The sequence below is a fragment of the Squalius cephalus genome, assembly GCF_949319135.1.
Source record: "Squalius cephalus genome assembly, chromosome: 22".
Classification (NCBI taxonomy): domain Eukaryota; kingdom Metazoa; phylum Chordata; class Actinopteri; order Cypriniformes; family Leuciscidae; genus Squalius; species Squalius cephalus.
Genome location: NC_137143.1, coordinates 29272276 through 29289335, shown reverse-complemented (window position 1 = coordinate 29289335; position 17060 = coordinate 29272276). Strand labels below are relative to the sequence as shown.

Genomic DNA, 17060 nt, shown 5'->3' with positions numbered 1-17060 from the left:
TTTTTTACAGTGCAGAACACCTTAGCAATGCCATGGCAACACCATGGCAACAGGCCATAACACCCTAGCATCATAGTAACGAATTCTGCAAAGGAAAGCCACTTACATTTTCGTAAAAAACAAATAAAAAAAAATTAATTACAATTTTTAAAATAAAAGTTTATACTTTTGTCACTGTAAGTTCTTCACAATCTGTTGATCTGCTCTGTGACCAGACCCGAAAGGCGCCTTCATTCCATGCAGCAAGACCCGCTGTGTGTTTCCCTCGCACGGTGATTAAACCGAGCGGGTTCCCATGGAGATCCTCCGAGCTGTCACAGGCCAACCCCTAAATCTCCACCAGAAGCTAGAGTTTTTTGTGTGCGGGTGACACTTCCTTTCAAACGAGCACAGTTTAAACGCTGATTTATGCGCCTCTGTGGTGCTTCAAAAGGGTCAGTGCAGGAACACGTTCGAATGGGGGAAAACAACTTCAGCCAACAGATGCCACATTACTGACACATAACTTGAACCTGAGATTTACGTTTCATTGACTCTGCAAGACGTGAAGATTTGAAGACACTTGCTCACTTTGAGAATTTTATGCAATTAGGGCTTTGTGGCGTATCGCACATCCCACTTTTTTGAGGGTTGACTCCACAAGTGACATCTGGGCTTAATCAGTCCCTCCTGCACTAGTTTCAGGAGGCGTTTCTCTTCACTAAAGCACCAATCAGAGAGTAAACATCGGCTTGGCACTCCACCCCCCATTGCATTCACTCCGTCAAGGCTTTTTTTTTGGTCTGTGAAGTATTCCCCTTTCTTTTTCCCCCCCCATTCCCACTGCTCTGCTCCGCTCCCTGAGCACCATCCAGACGCACTGGTGTATGACAAGAACAGCTATGCAGACAGTAAAGCAGCGTTCAACCACATCCTGACGGCATCCTTGGCACCCTGAACGCTCTTTCTACAGCCTCCAGAAGTTGTGTACCTTCACAAAGGAGACTTGAGGGACCAGTTTTAGCCAGAATCAAGGGATGTCACAGGCTGCCACCAAATGAGAGATACTGAAGCAAACGAGAGCAACAAAAGGATATGCGAGTGACCAAAGAGTTGGCGAGAATCAGACAGACTTTAACTGCTTGACTTGTTCGATTCATTCTGAGCCAGGTGGATTTCTTTGCACGTTCATAAGGGAATTGCAGGTGGCTTCCTAACTGGAGAACTTCATTGAACTCAGTCTAATTCTACACTAAAGCAATAGTTTAAAAAGGACAATTATGGCCAACTCTGGGTTTCAGCTCCTGGGCTATTTTCTGGCTCTGGGTGGATGGATTGGGATCATCTCCACTACGGTCCTGCCCCAATGGAAGCAGTCCTCGTACGCAGGGGACGCCATCATCATGGCCGTGGGCTTGTACGAGGGCCTGTGGATGTCCTGTGCATCTCAGAGCACGGGCCAGGTGCAGTGCAAGATCTTTGACTCCTTGCTCTCGCTGGATGGTAAGTACTAAACAGTTCAATAGGTTAACACAGACACATGGTTAAAGGGATAGTTCGTCCAAAAATCTGAGTTCTAACATCATTTTCTCTTCCTCATGTCATTGAAAACCTGTATTACTGAAGAAAGTGGAAAATAGATATCAATGTATGAACAAAAACATTCTCAGATATCTTTTTTTGTGTTCCACAGAAGAATGAAAGCCAAATAGATTTGGAACAACATTAGTTTAATTTAGATATAGTGATATACACTCTTAAAAATAAAGGTTCCAAAAAGGGTTCCATTTTGGGTTCCCCAAAGATCTTTCTGTGAACAGATCTTAAAGGATTCTTTTTTTTTCTTAGTGTGAAGAACACTTTACAAATCTAAGGAAACTTTATCCACTAAAGAACCCTTTGTGGAATAGAAAGGTTCAATGGAAGATAAAGGTTCTTCATAGAGCTATACATACCAATTTTTAAGAGTGCAGTCAAGTATGTTCAAGTGTGATATATGACTCAAATTAAAAAAGATTCATATGAAATAATAATTAAATCAAGATTTTTTGGATAGAGGAGGCTGGTGGCAAAAAAAAAAAAAAGCGCAATCAACTCTGTGAGCTGCTGTGTGCACATGGATTTAATCAACTCGTTTAATCGATCAAATTAAAATATGTGCGTTTTGACATATTATAATGAAAGTCTTATGTGACACTAACCTCACTGAGGCGCTGACTATAGCAGACTGTCGAAATGCCGTGGAATGCAATTACATCGCGATTAATCTACATTTAGCGCCACTGTCATTGTCAATTTTATGGTGACTTGTTACGTCTAATCAGAATCAGTCACTTCTCGTCGATTTCTGGGACAGTCCCGGGAAGATGTCCCTAACAATCAATTATGAATGGTGGCTGATGATGCGTTTAGGATAATTCAATCATTTTTTCAAGACAAACCGCATCACATCCACATCTGTTTGTGATTTGTGGACAAATATTACAACACTGCAGTCAGTGACAAAACATTGCGGTTCTGAAGAGCTATAAGACGCTTTCATAATAACAATAGCAGAAAATGTAATATAAATGTGGCATGGTTCAGAGAAAACAGTTTGCCATCTTCTATTCTGCTTCATTGCTTTAATAACAGCGTATTGTCTTGAAGTGATGAATGGCAGTTGTGTTGAGAAGAAAAGGCCAGTGTTTAGGCAAACACCAAAGATATGTTCAGAATGCACATCCCCACACAACACACAGGTCGTCTTTATTGCCGTTTAGAAGAGATTGTATGCAAACAAACATTTGCTGACATCTATGACTACATTTTTAAGATATAAGGTCTTATAGAAACATTTCTAAATCCAATTGTCTACAGATCTAAGTATCTGATTGACTGATCAAGTTTAAATGCAAAGGTTCCAAATGGAACCAAAAAAGTTCTCACAGCATGATGTCATTGGAGAACTTTAAGTTCCACAAAGAACTTCTGAAAGCATCTATGGATGCTTTAAAGAAAAACCAATTGTACCATAAACCACAAACCAATTTTTTAACCTCCAAATACAGTAACTTCAAGAACCATATAAAGCCCAAAATGATTCTTTATAAGGACATTGTTCTCTGTTTAACCAAAAATTCGACAGAAAACCATTACATTTTTCGTATTACTTCCAAGAGTGCCATTAATCATAGTCATAACTGCTGTATCTTTGTTAAGTCGCCAATAGCAAACTTAAGACTCAATGTTGTCTAAAATACTGACATTAATACATGTGTGTTATGGCCACTTCGCTTCATCAAGCATCAACTTTGCATGTAAGATCTGACGTATTTATGCAGAGAACATTTGTCTAAAATACTTTCACAACCCACTTTCTACTTAACTACTTTTAGGTTTTGTAGAATATCATTTGGCTTTCATAACATCTCTATCGCACACATCCGCCACTCGTTCACAAAGGCAGCTCTCAGTACTGTACTGCTCATGGTGGAATCTGTAACCCTCGGCCCACAAAGGGTGACGGGACCATCTGATTCCACTGTCCCCCCCTCATCCCAGCCTTAGGTCATCTGGTCAGATAGTGACTGCAATGTTCTGGCTTCTGTATGTACAGACAGCCTCCCACAAACTTGCATTGTTTGCCCTTTTCTGCAGCAGTTCTAGTGTCTTTTCTTGAATAACTGTTATTATGTGCTGTCAACTAAACATAGTATTTAGGATAAAGAAACATCTATATGAAGCACACTTGAGCCACGTTAATGCAAAGTTCGTACAAAAACCTGGATGGTAAACATTTTAAAACGAATACTGCATGCAATGCAGACAAAAATGATAGTGTTTTGTTGTGTCAATCTAAAAATGAAAGTATATACCATTACCAAAAAAGCTGGGGTTTAAATCTGAACTCCTAGAAGTAAACTTTACTATTTACATCAAATGCATAAATAATTAAAACATTTACATCATTAAATAACGTATCTATATATCCATCCATCCATTTTAACATTTTATAACACAAATAAAATAAATAAATTATTATTTTAATAATAAATAAATAAATAATTAAACATTTAAGAGAAATATGTTCTATTACTGTCAATGATTTTAAAGAAAAACTTGAACAGACTCACTGTTGGTTAATTTAAACCTGTTAGTTGAAGTTGATTTTGAAAAGAAAGCACAGTCACCCAGAAATAATTAACTATACTGTAAGTAGACAACCACGAAAATAAAATTTATGTGAAATATGGTTATATATCGAACTAGACTTTCTTTCTTTTTAGTCCTTTGTTCTAAATATTAATGGTAAAAATAACATTCAAAAAAAAAAAAAAATCCTCAGAGGATTATCGAGGGCGTCAAAAATGATTATGACGTCATAAATAAGTGATTGGTATGAGGAGCGCATTGAGAGATGTTTTCAATGACGTGTCAAGCAGCCCACAAGCGCAAACAATAGACAATGGCTGAGCCTCACATGCAGCTTCTCTTGAAGCATGTTCTCCACCACTGTGCTAGTGCTCGCCTTCCTTTCGTCCGTGCCAGGCGCTGCCAACCTTGGCACTGGACAAGGGATTGTGGGAGGACCCCTCCACCCGGAGTCTAACTACCCTCTTTCAAACATGACCTTGAGATCACAGTGTTACTCGGCGAAACGCTCTCCTTACAAATCAAGAAATGAAGCAAAACAAGGATGAAAGACGAGAAAATAAGACCTCTCTTATAAAGCAATAAAATCCTGCTTCAAAAGCGGCCTCTTTGCACATAAATCATACATCAAAAGTTGTGTGATAATATCTCCTCAGTTCTCAACTTCTTTGAGATGCTGTTATACTTATTATATGGCTTCGATTCATGTTTGATGCAACACTTTGAAAGCAAATCGTTCTACAATGGTGATTCCCATTACATGTGGCCAAGCTGAACTCTTCTTTTGAGGTGGGCATAACAATGCATGGATAGTTGGGTTGGTGGTCTGCATCTACTGTGGGATTCTGAGTTGAAGTTGAAGTCATTATCCAAGCTGAACTGACATGTTAGCATGCAGCTGTCACACAAAAGTATTGAAAACAATCCGCCTTTGTGGAAAAGTCACAGTAATCCCCTCTGTGTGAAGCATGTAAAAATGTCACTCCTACAGTTTTATGCATGAACCGAACACCATGTGGGTTATCTGTGGAATTTTGATGTAGTAGAGCAGCTAGAAATCACCACCAAAAAGTGCTCAAAATAGATGGGAAAAGGTGCTAAAATGGTAACTTTAGCATGATGGGAAAAAAAAAATAGTCAAAATGTAAAGCATAAATAAATTCATCTGTAAAATTATTGTTTTAAAGATGTATATAAATGCAAATGGTGTGAGAAAAATTACAACTTAATTTAAAAGGGAAACAGGTTTCTTTTTCTGATCCCATTGGCATTTTTTTTTTTCAACTTTATTTTGATGATTTTCTTTGGAAAACCAGACTTAAAAATCTTAGGTCATTTAGCATCTCAAGTTAATGTATCTTGATTTAAGATTTTTGGATATTTGTACCTGAAAATAAGAAACAAGAAAATTATTTTTGCAATATATATATATAAGGCACACACATGGTAAGGTGTAAAAAGCCTTTAAAAAAACTGGGCAAAGTCATTAAAACATTAAATGTGTTGTCCTTCTTCAGGATGCACAGTGTTGATCAACATTTTATAACAGTTTATTACAGTTTTTTTTCACACATAACCATGTAAGTGCCTTGGGATTTTTGTTGTTTCGTTTAAAATTCCTTTATTTTGAGTACCCACTTAAACTCTACTATTATGTTTGTTTTTGCAGTCCACATTCAGACGTGTCGAGCTCTGATGGTGATCTCGGTGCTGATGGGATTCATGGCTATCATTGTGAGTGTGGTCGGGATGAAATGCACGAAGGTGGGCGACAACAACCCATCCACCAAGAGCAAGATCGCCATCTCTGGTGGGAGTCTGTTCCTGCTCTCAGGTGAGACTCCAACCCAGACTGAACACCTTACATTGTTCATGTAGGTTGAGTGAGAAATTGTAAAACTGTGAGTTTTCTAATAAAACACGAACATTTTCTTTAATATTGGTCATTTAAGCTTACTAAGAAACTTTAGGCCTTCCCTTGAGAGAAAACGTAAACAAAGTCATTACAACTCTCTACACGAGTGTAACTGTGCTAAGAATGAACACATTGTGTTATCTAGGTCAACATACCTCAGTGCTGTAAATCATTCAGTGTAAATTAGTTTTGGTAAATAAATTGACATTCCTACATTCTTGAGGTCTGTTCTGGTCCTCGGCCGCTGGATCACTTCTGACCCATCTGACATGCAGGAGTAAACAGGAAGTGGCCATTCTAGTCACACACACATTCAAGCATGCAAACAAACAGAGATGCAGTCAATGACGGTGCTAATATTGTGATTTCTATTATGTCTAGGTCTGTGCACACTGGTGGCAGTGTCCTGGTACGCAACACAGGTGTCCTACCATTTCTTCGATCCGAATACGCCAATTAACGCCAGGTAGGACCATTCATAGATTTTAACTCATTGCCCGCCATTGACGAAATTTTCCGGCTTTCCATGTTTTCAATTTTATACGGTAGGGGGCGCTATTACGCATCTTCTGAAAGAGTGCTGAATCTCTTGGTCAGAAAAAAAAAAGGAACAGAAACAAGCGATAAAAGCATTGATTATAAATTTTGGAAAGTCTGAAAAAGTTTGTTCCAAATGTTGCTTTTTTTTTTTTTTTTTATTAAACTTACCCACATTTAAGTGTTGATAAAAAATAATCCATGAAGTTGGAACAAACCATCTTTAAAGCAAAGGTTCTGTTCTTTCTTTTGATATATTGCATGTTCAGATATTCACACAACAAAATATTTGGGGGGGACATGAACTTTTGAAAAAAAAAAAAAGAAATGCTAGTAACTTTTTTTAAAACACTTGCGGGAAAAGAGTTAAAATTATGATGAAATCTAATATTTCTTTTTATTAATTACACACACACACACACACACATATATATATATATATATATATATATATATATATATATATATATGCTCTACTTAGGCTAAAATTAATCTATCTATACATTTAAAATATATAAAACTTCCTATATATATATATACAGTGTATATTTATACTGTACATTTTCTGTGAATTTTGGGTGAAATGTTATCTTAACATGAGAATCACCTGGTTTTATATATATATATATATATATATATATATATATTGGTTTTATACCTGTTTTTATAGTATTATTATATATACCTGTTTTTCAGGTATATATAATACTCTGTAATTAAATAATTAAATACCTCTGTCTTTCAGGTATGAGTTTGGCCCCGCCCTCTTTATAGGGTGGGCGGCTGCCATCTTGATGATGTTGGGCGGCTCGTTCCTCTGCTGCTCCTGCGCAAATGAGGAGAGAAGAGGACAGCTCTACCGGCAATCTCAACCCTCTACAGCCAGGGAGTACGTGTAAATACAAAAAATAAAAGCACAGCAGAAAAGGAGAAACTGTAAATGTAAAGAGCAGCGGGTACAAGAGACAGAGCTCTTCCCACCATGAGTACACCTTCTCACTCGCACTGAGCGTTACTCCAGGTCCAAAACACACAAACTAAACAATTACATGGACAAACACTTACATTGTCTAGGCCTACGGTCAAGGAGGTTTGTGTACTTTTTTCAGAGATACTGTACAAGCATGTATTTTACTATTCATTTTAATGAAGAATGGAAATTCTGTACTTTATTGATATGAACGGCATTCCCAACATGCCTTAATAAGCTTTTTGATCAAGAACATTTTTGCCAAAAAGAGACTTTTTTTATAAACCAATTTGAAGCTGAAATCCCTAAGAAGTTACACAGTAAAAGAGCATTTACACTGGACATGTTTTTTTTATTATTATTAATTTTACATAGGTTTCAGGGAAAAATTCCATGTACACTCAAAGTGGTTTGTGAATGGAAATACTGTATAACCACAAAGTCTAACTGATAGTAAACTAAAAGGCAAATAAAGTCAAAGAAGAAATAAATATAAAGATTCAATGTGGGATACAGCGGCTATGTTCGGACTAGCATACTACTCTTCTGATTTCTGCAGTATACTGTGAACCGCATGCATGAAATACATTGATGACTACTACATTTTTCTAAACATATAGTCTAAAAGAGAGCACACTGCAGAGAATACAGTATCCCACAATGCAATGAGCTTGGGAGGATTTTAAACATCTCTTTCATCACTTATTCAATCAGACACCAAATGTTAAGACTTTTATTTTGTACAAAATTAAATTATAAATGTAAAATAAACATTATACAGTATATAGCAAGTAGTAGACTAGTATTTCATTCCGAACATAGCCTATAGATTAGAAACGTGTCATGCTGTTCTGATTGGCTGGTGGGAGCTCTGTTTGCCAGCTATGTGTGTTCCTGTCAGCCATGGTCACACTACACCACATTGAGGAGACCAGGAGTTACGACACTTCCACTGTCCGCTGAAGTACAGGGAATTCCACTAGAACCATTATGTAAAACCATTGAGTTCCAGCGCTCCAGTGTGGGAACTGGGATTTGGCTGACTTGAGTCAAAAACTTCCAGCACAAGCTGTAAACATGCTATTTAGACACAGCAGCACTTTCGAGGGAAAGTCCAACGCTGCTTTTAGACCAAAGTATGTGGTGTTTTGGGCATTTTTAAACATCTCACCAGCAAATTTTAAAATACTATGGGGGAATTCACTAAGGATGAGTTATGACACTGAGCCTGCCGTTTACTTGCAGACTATATTTAAAAAAAAAAAAAGAAATTCTGGGCAACAATTACTACCACTATCATTAGAAAATGTACGCATCAATTAAAGAGGCCATATGTTCCTTTTTTTAAAGGCCATTGTTTACTGGGTGTACTAGAATAGGTCAACACAAGTGTGACGCACAATGTCCTGAAAAGTGAAGCCAAAACATTTCGATCGCCCCCTGGTGGCTGGCTTCAGTATATGTCATAATCCTCACCCTCTCAATGTAATTAAGTAGGACCTAAGCCAAAGTAAATGGACTGATACCATCTAAAAAAAAAAAAAAGTGTAATTGGATTTTTAAGTAGTTCTTATCTCACTGACATTTGTTCCAAGTGTTTCTTTTTCCAATAAATTAGGTTTTAGTTAGTTATTTGATGCTATAAAAATGAGATACAGGGCCCTATGATACACCCGGCGCAATGCAGCGCCAAGCACGACGCAAGTTTTTTTTGCTAGTTTCAGCCCGACGCAGTTATCATTTTCATGTCCTGCGCCACGTTGTTTAAATAGCAAATGCATTTGCGCCCATTTATGCGCCCATGGGCGTGCTGGACTGAAAACGAGGTGTGTTCAGGCGCATTGTTATTTTGAGGCAACTGAAATAGACTGCGCCATTGACCAACTGAAACCTGGTCTAAAGTCAATGGTGCAGTATTTTTTTGCTATTTAAAGAGCGTGTTAGTAATGTGCGCCTATAGGCGAATCCACAACGCGCGTACACTCTGCTTATTAAACACACAGGGATGGGCAGCAGCACACAAACTAGACAAATATTAAAAATTAAAGGATTACAATGTAAAAGATTAATATTGTGTACATAAAGATATGGTGGAATCCGGATTGTCCCGTAGATAGATGGTCTGTTTGCGCGCTTTAACCTTGCACACGAGCAGATCCGTTTGCGCTCAGCGAGCGCTCAGTCTTTCCGCTTGCAATTAACGTCATGTAAATAGCGAATCCGCCAAGGCGCGAGCGCAACTGGCTTTTAAAGGGAATGGGAGATGAGACTCTGGTTGGTTTATTTCACATTACGCCCAAAACACACCCATTACTCATTAAGAGAATAGGGCCAACCCTTTTAGAACATGCGCATGGCGCGCCGACCATTTTTCCCGTCGTTAAACTAGCAAAAGTGGATTTGGACACGCCCTAAGTGCAATTGCGCCCTACGCTTTAGAACTTGCACTTAGATCGTTAAAATAGGGCCCATAATGTTATGATTGACATCTGTGCTTGCGACTGAGTCTGCGGGAGTGGGAATATGGGCAGGACCGTGATACTGCAGCTCCACCTCAGGATCACTATTGCACAGACTCTGGCTCCGAATGACGTAATCACCATGACTATTTCTAGGATATTTTCGCTTAATTTTTTTTTACAGTGGAAGCAAGTGGAGACACGTCGTCCATCTTTTTTTATAGTCAATGGGTTAACATGCTTTAATGTTCAAAAACACATTATTTTTTAATTACTGTATATGATTGCAGCACCTCTATTCCCAGTCTGCCTGAAACGCTCTGATTGAGTTCCGGTATCTACAAATCCCCTCCTTCTGAAAAGCCCAGAGTGCTCTGACTGACCAGCTGACCCAGTGCATTGTGATTGGCCAAACACCTCATGCATGTGTTGGAAATGTTATAATCATTTCAGCTTCCACAGTTCCTAAAGTAATTGTAAACACACACAGTCATTAATGTCGTCAGTTTTGTCATATCATATCAGATTCTAAAAATGCAGATGATCAAGCAGATCGAAAGGGATTTAGCTTTCGCATCGCAACACACAGCGTCTCCACAGCATGGATACAATGCTGCAATTCACTGAAGCCTTGCCTTCTTTCTTTGATTATACCTTTGGGCTAACATTATGCATATACGTTTGCAGAAGTAATATTTTGACTTTGATTAATGTGTTTTAGGTAGGTCTGGATCAGTGTTCTCTGTTATAGACAGAATAAATCCCTTCTGTGGGAGACTATGAGCTTTGTAATTTGCATATCTTTTACATGCAGAAAGCTAGCAAAGAGAAATCCCTATATAATCACTGAAGCTGTCAAAAATGTCAGTTCAGCGCTATAATTGGCTATAATGCTCAATGCAATGTAAATAGAAACCTTTGATGGTCTTCAGAGCATGAACACAAATATGGGATGGTTTGGAAGCAGCTGCCTATCAGCATGTACAGAATTGAGTCCAAATAGTCTTGGTTATTGGATCCGCAGTCTATTGGATGCCTATTGATTCCTGGCCTGCTCCAGCACCACAAATGACAACGTAAATATTATTCCATCCATCACATCAAATATTAGCGGTTCACCCGTCCACGCGCAGGACTCTGGCTGGAATAACATGTGCAACCATTTAGTGAATTTGTTCCCACACCTTTTTAGATTCAAATTCTCTGTAATGGGGCCAAGTGAAGCAAAAATGAAGTCATGTTTAAGTTTGGTCTCCTGTCTCCAAAATCAATGAGGTGCTAGTTTTTGGACCTGGTAAAAAGTTAACACCCCTTAATTAACAAATGTTTACTGCTCATTGTCATCTCTCATGCATGCAAATGACATGTAATTCAAGACTCTTTCCTTTCTCTCAAATTGTTGGCATTTCAAAAAAGCTGTCTGTGCACTTTTCATCGTCCATTTTTCCTAACATTTCCATGTTAACAAACAGCAAACGTTTATGTGGTGCCACATAACGTACTAACATCCAATTTTCCGAGAGGCTCTTGTGAATTGTCTCTATCCCAGGTTCCTCTAATGCTGTTCTTCTCTGACTGTCTTCTTCTCTTCTCTAATTCAGGGATGAGTTGTTGAGTGAGACTAGTTTCCCTGACTGACCAACCCTCCCTGCCTTTATTCGAGGACTGTCCGAGCTCCACTCTCTGTATCTGTGTCCCTCACTCCCACCTAGAATCCAAATTTGGACACTTGTCTGTATGACTGGACAAAAGCCCCTTCTACACCCTACATACTTAAAATCCATGTGCCTTTTTTTCCAACATATGATCAATAAACGTGTTCGAAAAATTGTCTCCCCATATCTGTTGTGTGCGTTCCCCCCAAAACCCCTCTTTGTTTGTGACCCCATAAACTGCCTTTGTAAATATGTATTATTGCAATATGTAAGTGACTACACCCTAAAAGCATGGACTGTTTCATTGCAATGCGGTGGATGACCCGATTTCCGTTTCCTTTGTAACTCAAACATGTTTTGTTTTTCTTTTAAATTGCAGAGCAAATGTTAAAAGTTCTCCACCAGAGAAAGGCGAGCAGTACTTGTAGTTTGTGAGAGGGCGACTTCGTGGGTCACAAGCTGTTAGATTTTGGCAACAGACAAGACACTCTCTTTCGGTAAAAAAGCGAAGAACTACATTAAAAACTGTATAGAAGTTATTCTAGTCAAAAACAGAAATCCAGCTGATATGTTTCCCTGTAATACAGACAATGCAGAGGTTCATTAAGCCAAGCTATGCATTTCCAAACAACATGACTTTGTACTGTAGCATACAAATAAATGTCAGAAATTTGATAAGGAGTGAGCCACAACTGCATTACCGCATAGTGTTTGACGAAGGAGTCAGTTTTTGTTACAGTTGGACTTTGTTGTACTTGCCGAAAAACTATTTCACTCATCTGGAGAGCATTGATTCAGGGTACATTATAATGCATTTAAATAATTATGCAAATCTTCGACATGTGCAGTGTAATATACTTTGAGCTATAACTGTGTTTTGACTCACAAATCTCGTTTAGTTTGCTAATAGTTTATATTCTATCTTGGCGTATTTGAGATGGATCTTTTACCTGTGGTAAAATCAATTGTTTTTCTTTTTTTTCCCTTTTCTTTTTCATAAAATGTATAGTCCATAAACTATGAGGGGGTTGTCGATTTTGATCTAGTTTTAAGAGACCCAGATGCAACACAGATCCAATTAAATCTCTTCGAAACTCTCTAGTGCACTTATGATTTGTCTTGGTGAATTGTATTCAACCTGCATTGAAAAGGCACTATTTATCACAAATAATGTCTTTAAAGTGGTCGCGGAGTGTGTAGGTTGTCTTTAGAAATATTTTAGTTCACGTTCCACCAGTTATGTTACTTAATATTGAAGTATGTATCATCTCATATGATGTATCAAGCTTTCTGTTTATCTGTTTTAAAATAAAATAAACAATACAAAGATATATTTTTGTGTGTGTCACTTGGGGAAAGTGCTGTTTGTCTGTACGCAATGCATGTGTTAGCTGTCACATGACTACTGTAAGTCACATGACTAAGCCACATTCTGTTTTGACCATGCAGGACTGGAAAAAACTGACAACTATGATCACAAACGTTAATAATAATAACAAAAGAAATATAAAAGCCAAAAGATTTTAAATAACTCATGAACCAAATGATTTAATAAACAAGCTAAACAAAGTTCTAACATGAGAAATGTTTTCCATAATTATATTTCCAAACCCTTTTAAAGACCTACAAATTTTCTATTTGAAAACATTAGATATGTCCTGAGAGGTTAGTGCTTGCATCAATCCTGTCTTCTTTAAAAGTTCCTGTACTGTCTCCATTATCATAAAAAAGGCCAAAAAGAAAAAAAGTCAAACTCACTGACTTCACTTCATCAATTAAATGGGGCATATAAAACCAGATTAACAATTAGACTAGCTCAAACTGAGTGTAGCCAGACGATAAATCAGCCCTGAGAATGTCTGTGTACGTCTCACCCCCATCTCAGTATCTCACCACGATTCAGACCTGTTTTTTACACCTGGATGATCGTTTCCTCATGAATCCCGTGCTTGACCGAGCGTCTGGACCCCTGACGGTGCTCAATTTGAGCAAAAGATAGACTGTCTGTTTTGTTTGGACTGGCTTGGCCTGGTTTTGAAGTCGTTAATGTAATCTTGCAGAATGGTGTTTGGATGATGGTTAATGCTTTTGCTAGTCTCATTTATGATAGTGTCATGCTAGAGTCTTGCGTTTGTTTAGTAGCAACTGACAAAAGCATCCCGACAACAGCATTACATATAGTCTGATTCCACCTTTAAGTTACGTTAAATAACATTTATGAGATGAAGCATGCACGAATGATACCGCAATGTTATAATTAGGATTGGGAAACTCCCAAAACTCCAAATTGGAGGCGTCAATTAAAGGAGAACTCCGGGCAATTTTAACATTGAGCTCATTTTTTTTGTAAATTTGGAGTGCTGTCAATACAGAGAACAACGACAAAAATCGGTGTTGCCTACACCGTGTTATCCTCTTTTTAAAATTTGCACCCTGTTCTGTTGACTTCAATGGGGCAAGTTTTAAACCTGCTTTTAGCCGCTTAACATCCTTGATGTGTCATTACAAGTGCCCAGCCATTGTGAGTGATTCCTTCGGAGTGAACACGGTGAATCTGACTGCAGTAGATGTGAAAGATATGAATAAAAATGATGTTATTTCAGCCAGCGCACATACCTGTATTTACATCCTGTTTTCGGTCGAAGTCCAGAGTAATCGATTGTCGAGTTCACGCGCATTGGTTTAGTACCTATGATCACGCGCGTGAACTCGATAATCGATTACTCTGGACTTCGACCGAAAACAGGATGTAAATACAGGTATGTGCGCTGGCTGAAATAACATCATTTTTATTCATATCTTTCACATCTACTGCAGTCAGATTCACCGTGTTCACTCCGAAGGAATCACTCACATGACCTGTGCACTTGTAATGACACATCAAGGATGTTAAGAGGCTAAAAGCAGGTTTAAAACTTGCCCCATTGAAGTCAACAGGGTGCGAATTTTAAAAAGAGGATAACACGGTGTAGGCAACACCGATTTTTGTCGTTGTTCTCTGTACTGACAGCACTCCAAATTTACAAAAAATGAGCTCAATGTTAAAATTGACCGGAGTTCTCCTTTAAAGATTCATAGTGGAAATTATTTGTGGTTATTCAATAAGTTGTAATGGGGAATGTTTATTTTGTATGCATTTTCATGCTGATGAAGAATAGCGAAAAAGCTTGTCAAAATACTACATACACATTGTGTTGGTTTATGAGGTAATAATCTCTGCGGTGGCAAAATACAGATAAAATATCCTTTAAACACCTACCATCAGTTTTCGGTGTAATTAATTACTAAATAATTTAATTACATTTTCTTCGAAAAAGTAAAGGCATTACTCTTAGTCTATTAGAAAAGGCAGTTTCATGTCTGTCCTTGTATTGTTCAACTGGTCGAGGTTGATATGGGATTTAGAAAGTAATTAGTTATTGGTAATCCAACACTTTTTAAAGAGTAATGTAATTAGTAACTAGTAATTACTTTTTTCAGAGTAACTTCCCCAACACTGGTAGCCATGGTACTCTTTCTTTTGTTGCAATATGCTAAACATTTAAACATAAAATTGTCCAATGTATCCATTTCATTTTGACTGAAATAATAAGAGCGCACACTTGTGTGTACACATACTTTACTGAAGTGTTGTGATAACACTTTGGTTTGTCAACATGCACAGGAAACGAACGGTGAAGGAAACTTTAACTTTCAGCACACAATGATGGATGTCGAAAGAGAAAATGAGTGAAACCTCAGCTATTCAGGAATGTTTTGTAACAGTTTTACGGCACATGTTTTCCATTTTAGAACCTGAAATATCATCCAAATACCACCCCGGTCGCAGGCTACACAATGAAAAGATTCAAATAATATCTATATATATATATAAAAAAAAAAATTCTGAATACAAAAGTTATTTTTGAATAGCTGTCAATGGACAAACAGGCCTTTTTAATGGAAGCTTGTTTCTGCCATGGAGTAAAACAATTTAAAAGATAATAGCGACTTTTTATATATACAGTACAGGCCAAAAGTTTGGACACATTACTATTTTTAATGTTTTTGAAAGAAGTTTCTTCTGCTCATCAAGCCTGCATTTATTTGATCAAAAATACAGGAAAAAATATAATATTGTGATATATTATTTCAATTTAAAATAATTGGTTTTCAATTTATTATACTTTAAATTATCATTTATTTCGGTGATGCAAAGCTGAATTTTCAGGATCATTACTCCAGTCTTCAGTGTCACATGTGACATCCAGTCAATCACATGATCCTTTAGAAATCATTCTAATGTTCTGATTTATTATGAGTGTTGGAAACAGTTCTGCTGCCTAATATATTTGATGAATAAAAGGTTAAAAAGAACTGCATTTATTCAAAATAATAAAAAAATTTTTTATATATAAATCTTCTTTATTATCACTTTTTATCAATTTAACACATCCTTGCTGAATAAAATTATTGATTTATTAAAAAAAAAAATAAAGAAAAAAATTACTGACCCCAAATTACTGACCAGTAGTGTATATTGTTGTTATAAAAGATTTCTATCTTGAAAACATTTGCTTCTTTTTTTTTCTTCTCTTTTTTCTTTTTCTTTTTTTTATTCATCAAAGTATCCTAAATAAGTATTACAGGTTATGAAAAAATATTAAGCAGCAGAACTGTTTCCAACTTTGATAATGAATCATCATATTAGAATGATTTCTAAAGGATCATTTGATAGACTGGAGTAATGATCCTGAAAATTCAGCTTTGCATCACAGAAATAAATGATAATTTAAAGTATAATAAATTGAAAACCAATTATCGATTTCCAAACAAGCTCAGGCTTAACTGCCCAGATAATAAGAAATCTAACCCTAACCCTTTCATCTGCAGAATGATAATCCATTAACTATTAATCATTTCTTGATGTTATGAAAAATGTGTGTGATGAACGTGAGCTACTCGTGGTCTTTGTGTTTGTTCCTGTAATGCATGTACTGCATGCTGCCAAAGCATCTGTTCAGGACTATTTACTCATAAGAACAGGGGCCGTTTCTTAAAAACCTAATAACTGTGAGTGATTATGCCCTTATGATTATAACTAAAGGGTTTTTAAAGATGTTTGTTGCAGCTGCTGGTCACTTCATCCAAACAGTTCAATAATATACGTTATATTAACGTTCTCTGCCAAGGCAGCATATAGAAAATACTTATGTTGATGAGGGTAGCGCTGCACCCTAGTGGACATTAACAGATTATATCGTTATCTGTGACTTATTTTTGCAGGTTTGTCAGGTTTTACTGTTTAGCATTGTTGTTTTGAAAGAAAGTTTGAATTATGCACCAAATGGTGCATACAAATTTTGATTTAGAATTAGAATTAGATTTTTCTATATATTTTATTTATATATCTATATATTTATCTATATATT

General features: G+C 37.0%; 1 protein-coding gene and 1 long non-coding RNA gene across 5 annotated transcripts in view; one reads left to right on the top strand and one right to left on the bottom strand.

Moving 5' to 3' along the window:
• LOC307150124 overlaps positions 1-17060 on the bottom strand; it is a 39558-nt gene that overhangs the window by 8551 nt on the left and 13947 nt on the right. The window lies entirely within an intron of this gene.
• Positions 253-12703, top strand: cldn19 (claudin 19). Of its 2 annotated transcripts, none has more exons than XM_079856968.1 (5): positions 253-1482; positions 5783-5947; positions 6410-6494; positions 7311-7454; positions 12029-12703. In XM_079856968.1, the coding sequence occupies exons 1-5, from the start codon at positions 1260-1262 to the stop codon at positions 12075-12077; spliced, it is 666 nt and encodes a 221-aa protein (XP_079713094.1). In that variant the 5' UTR covers positions 253-1259; the 3' UTR covers positions 12078-12703. The 2 variants fall into 2 exon arrangements, with proteins under 2 accessions (XP_079713094.1, XP_079713095.1); XM_079856969.1 differs by having other exon boundaries at positions 256-1482; positions 11596-12703.

Bases quoted from the DNA above. Each gene is read 5' to 3' on its own strand.
- cldn19 (XM_079856968.1), top strand. From the start codon at position 1,260: ATGGCCAACTCTGGGTTTCAGCTCCTGGGCTATTTTCTGGCTCTGGGT. The intron at 1,483-5,782 runs GTAAGTACTAAA...TTGTTTTTGCAG, and splicing joins CTCCTTGCTCTCGCTGGATG to TCCACATTCAGACGTGTCGA. The intron at 6,495-7,310 runs GTAGGACCATTC...TCTGTCTTTCAG, and splicing joins AATACGCCAATTAACGCCAG to GTATGAGTTTGGCCCCGCCC.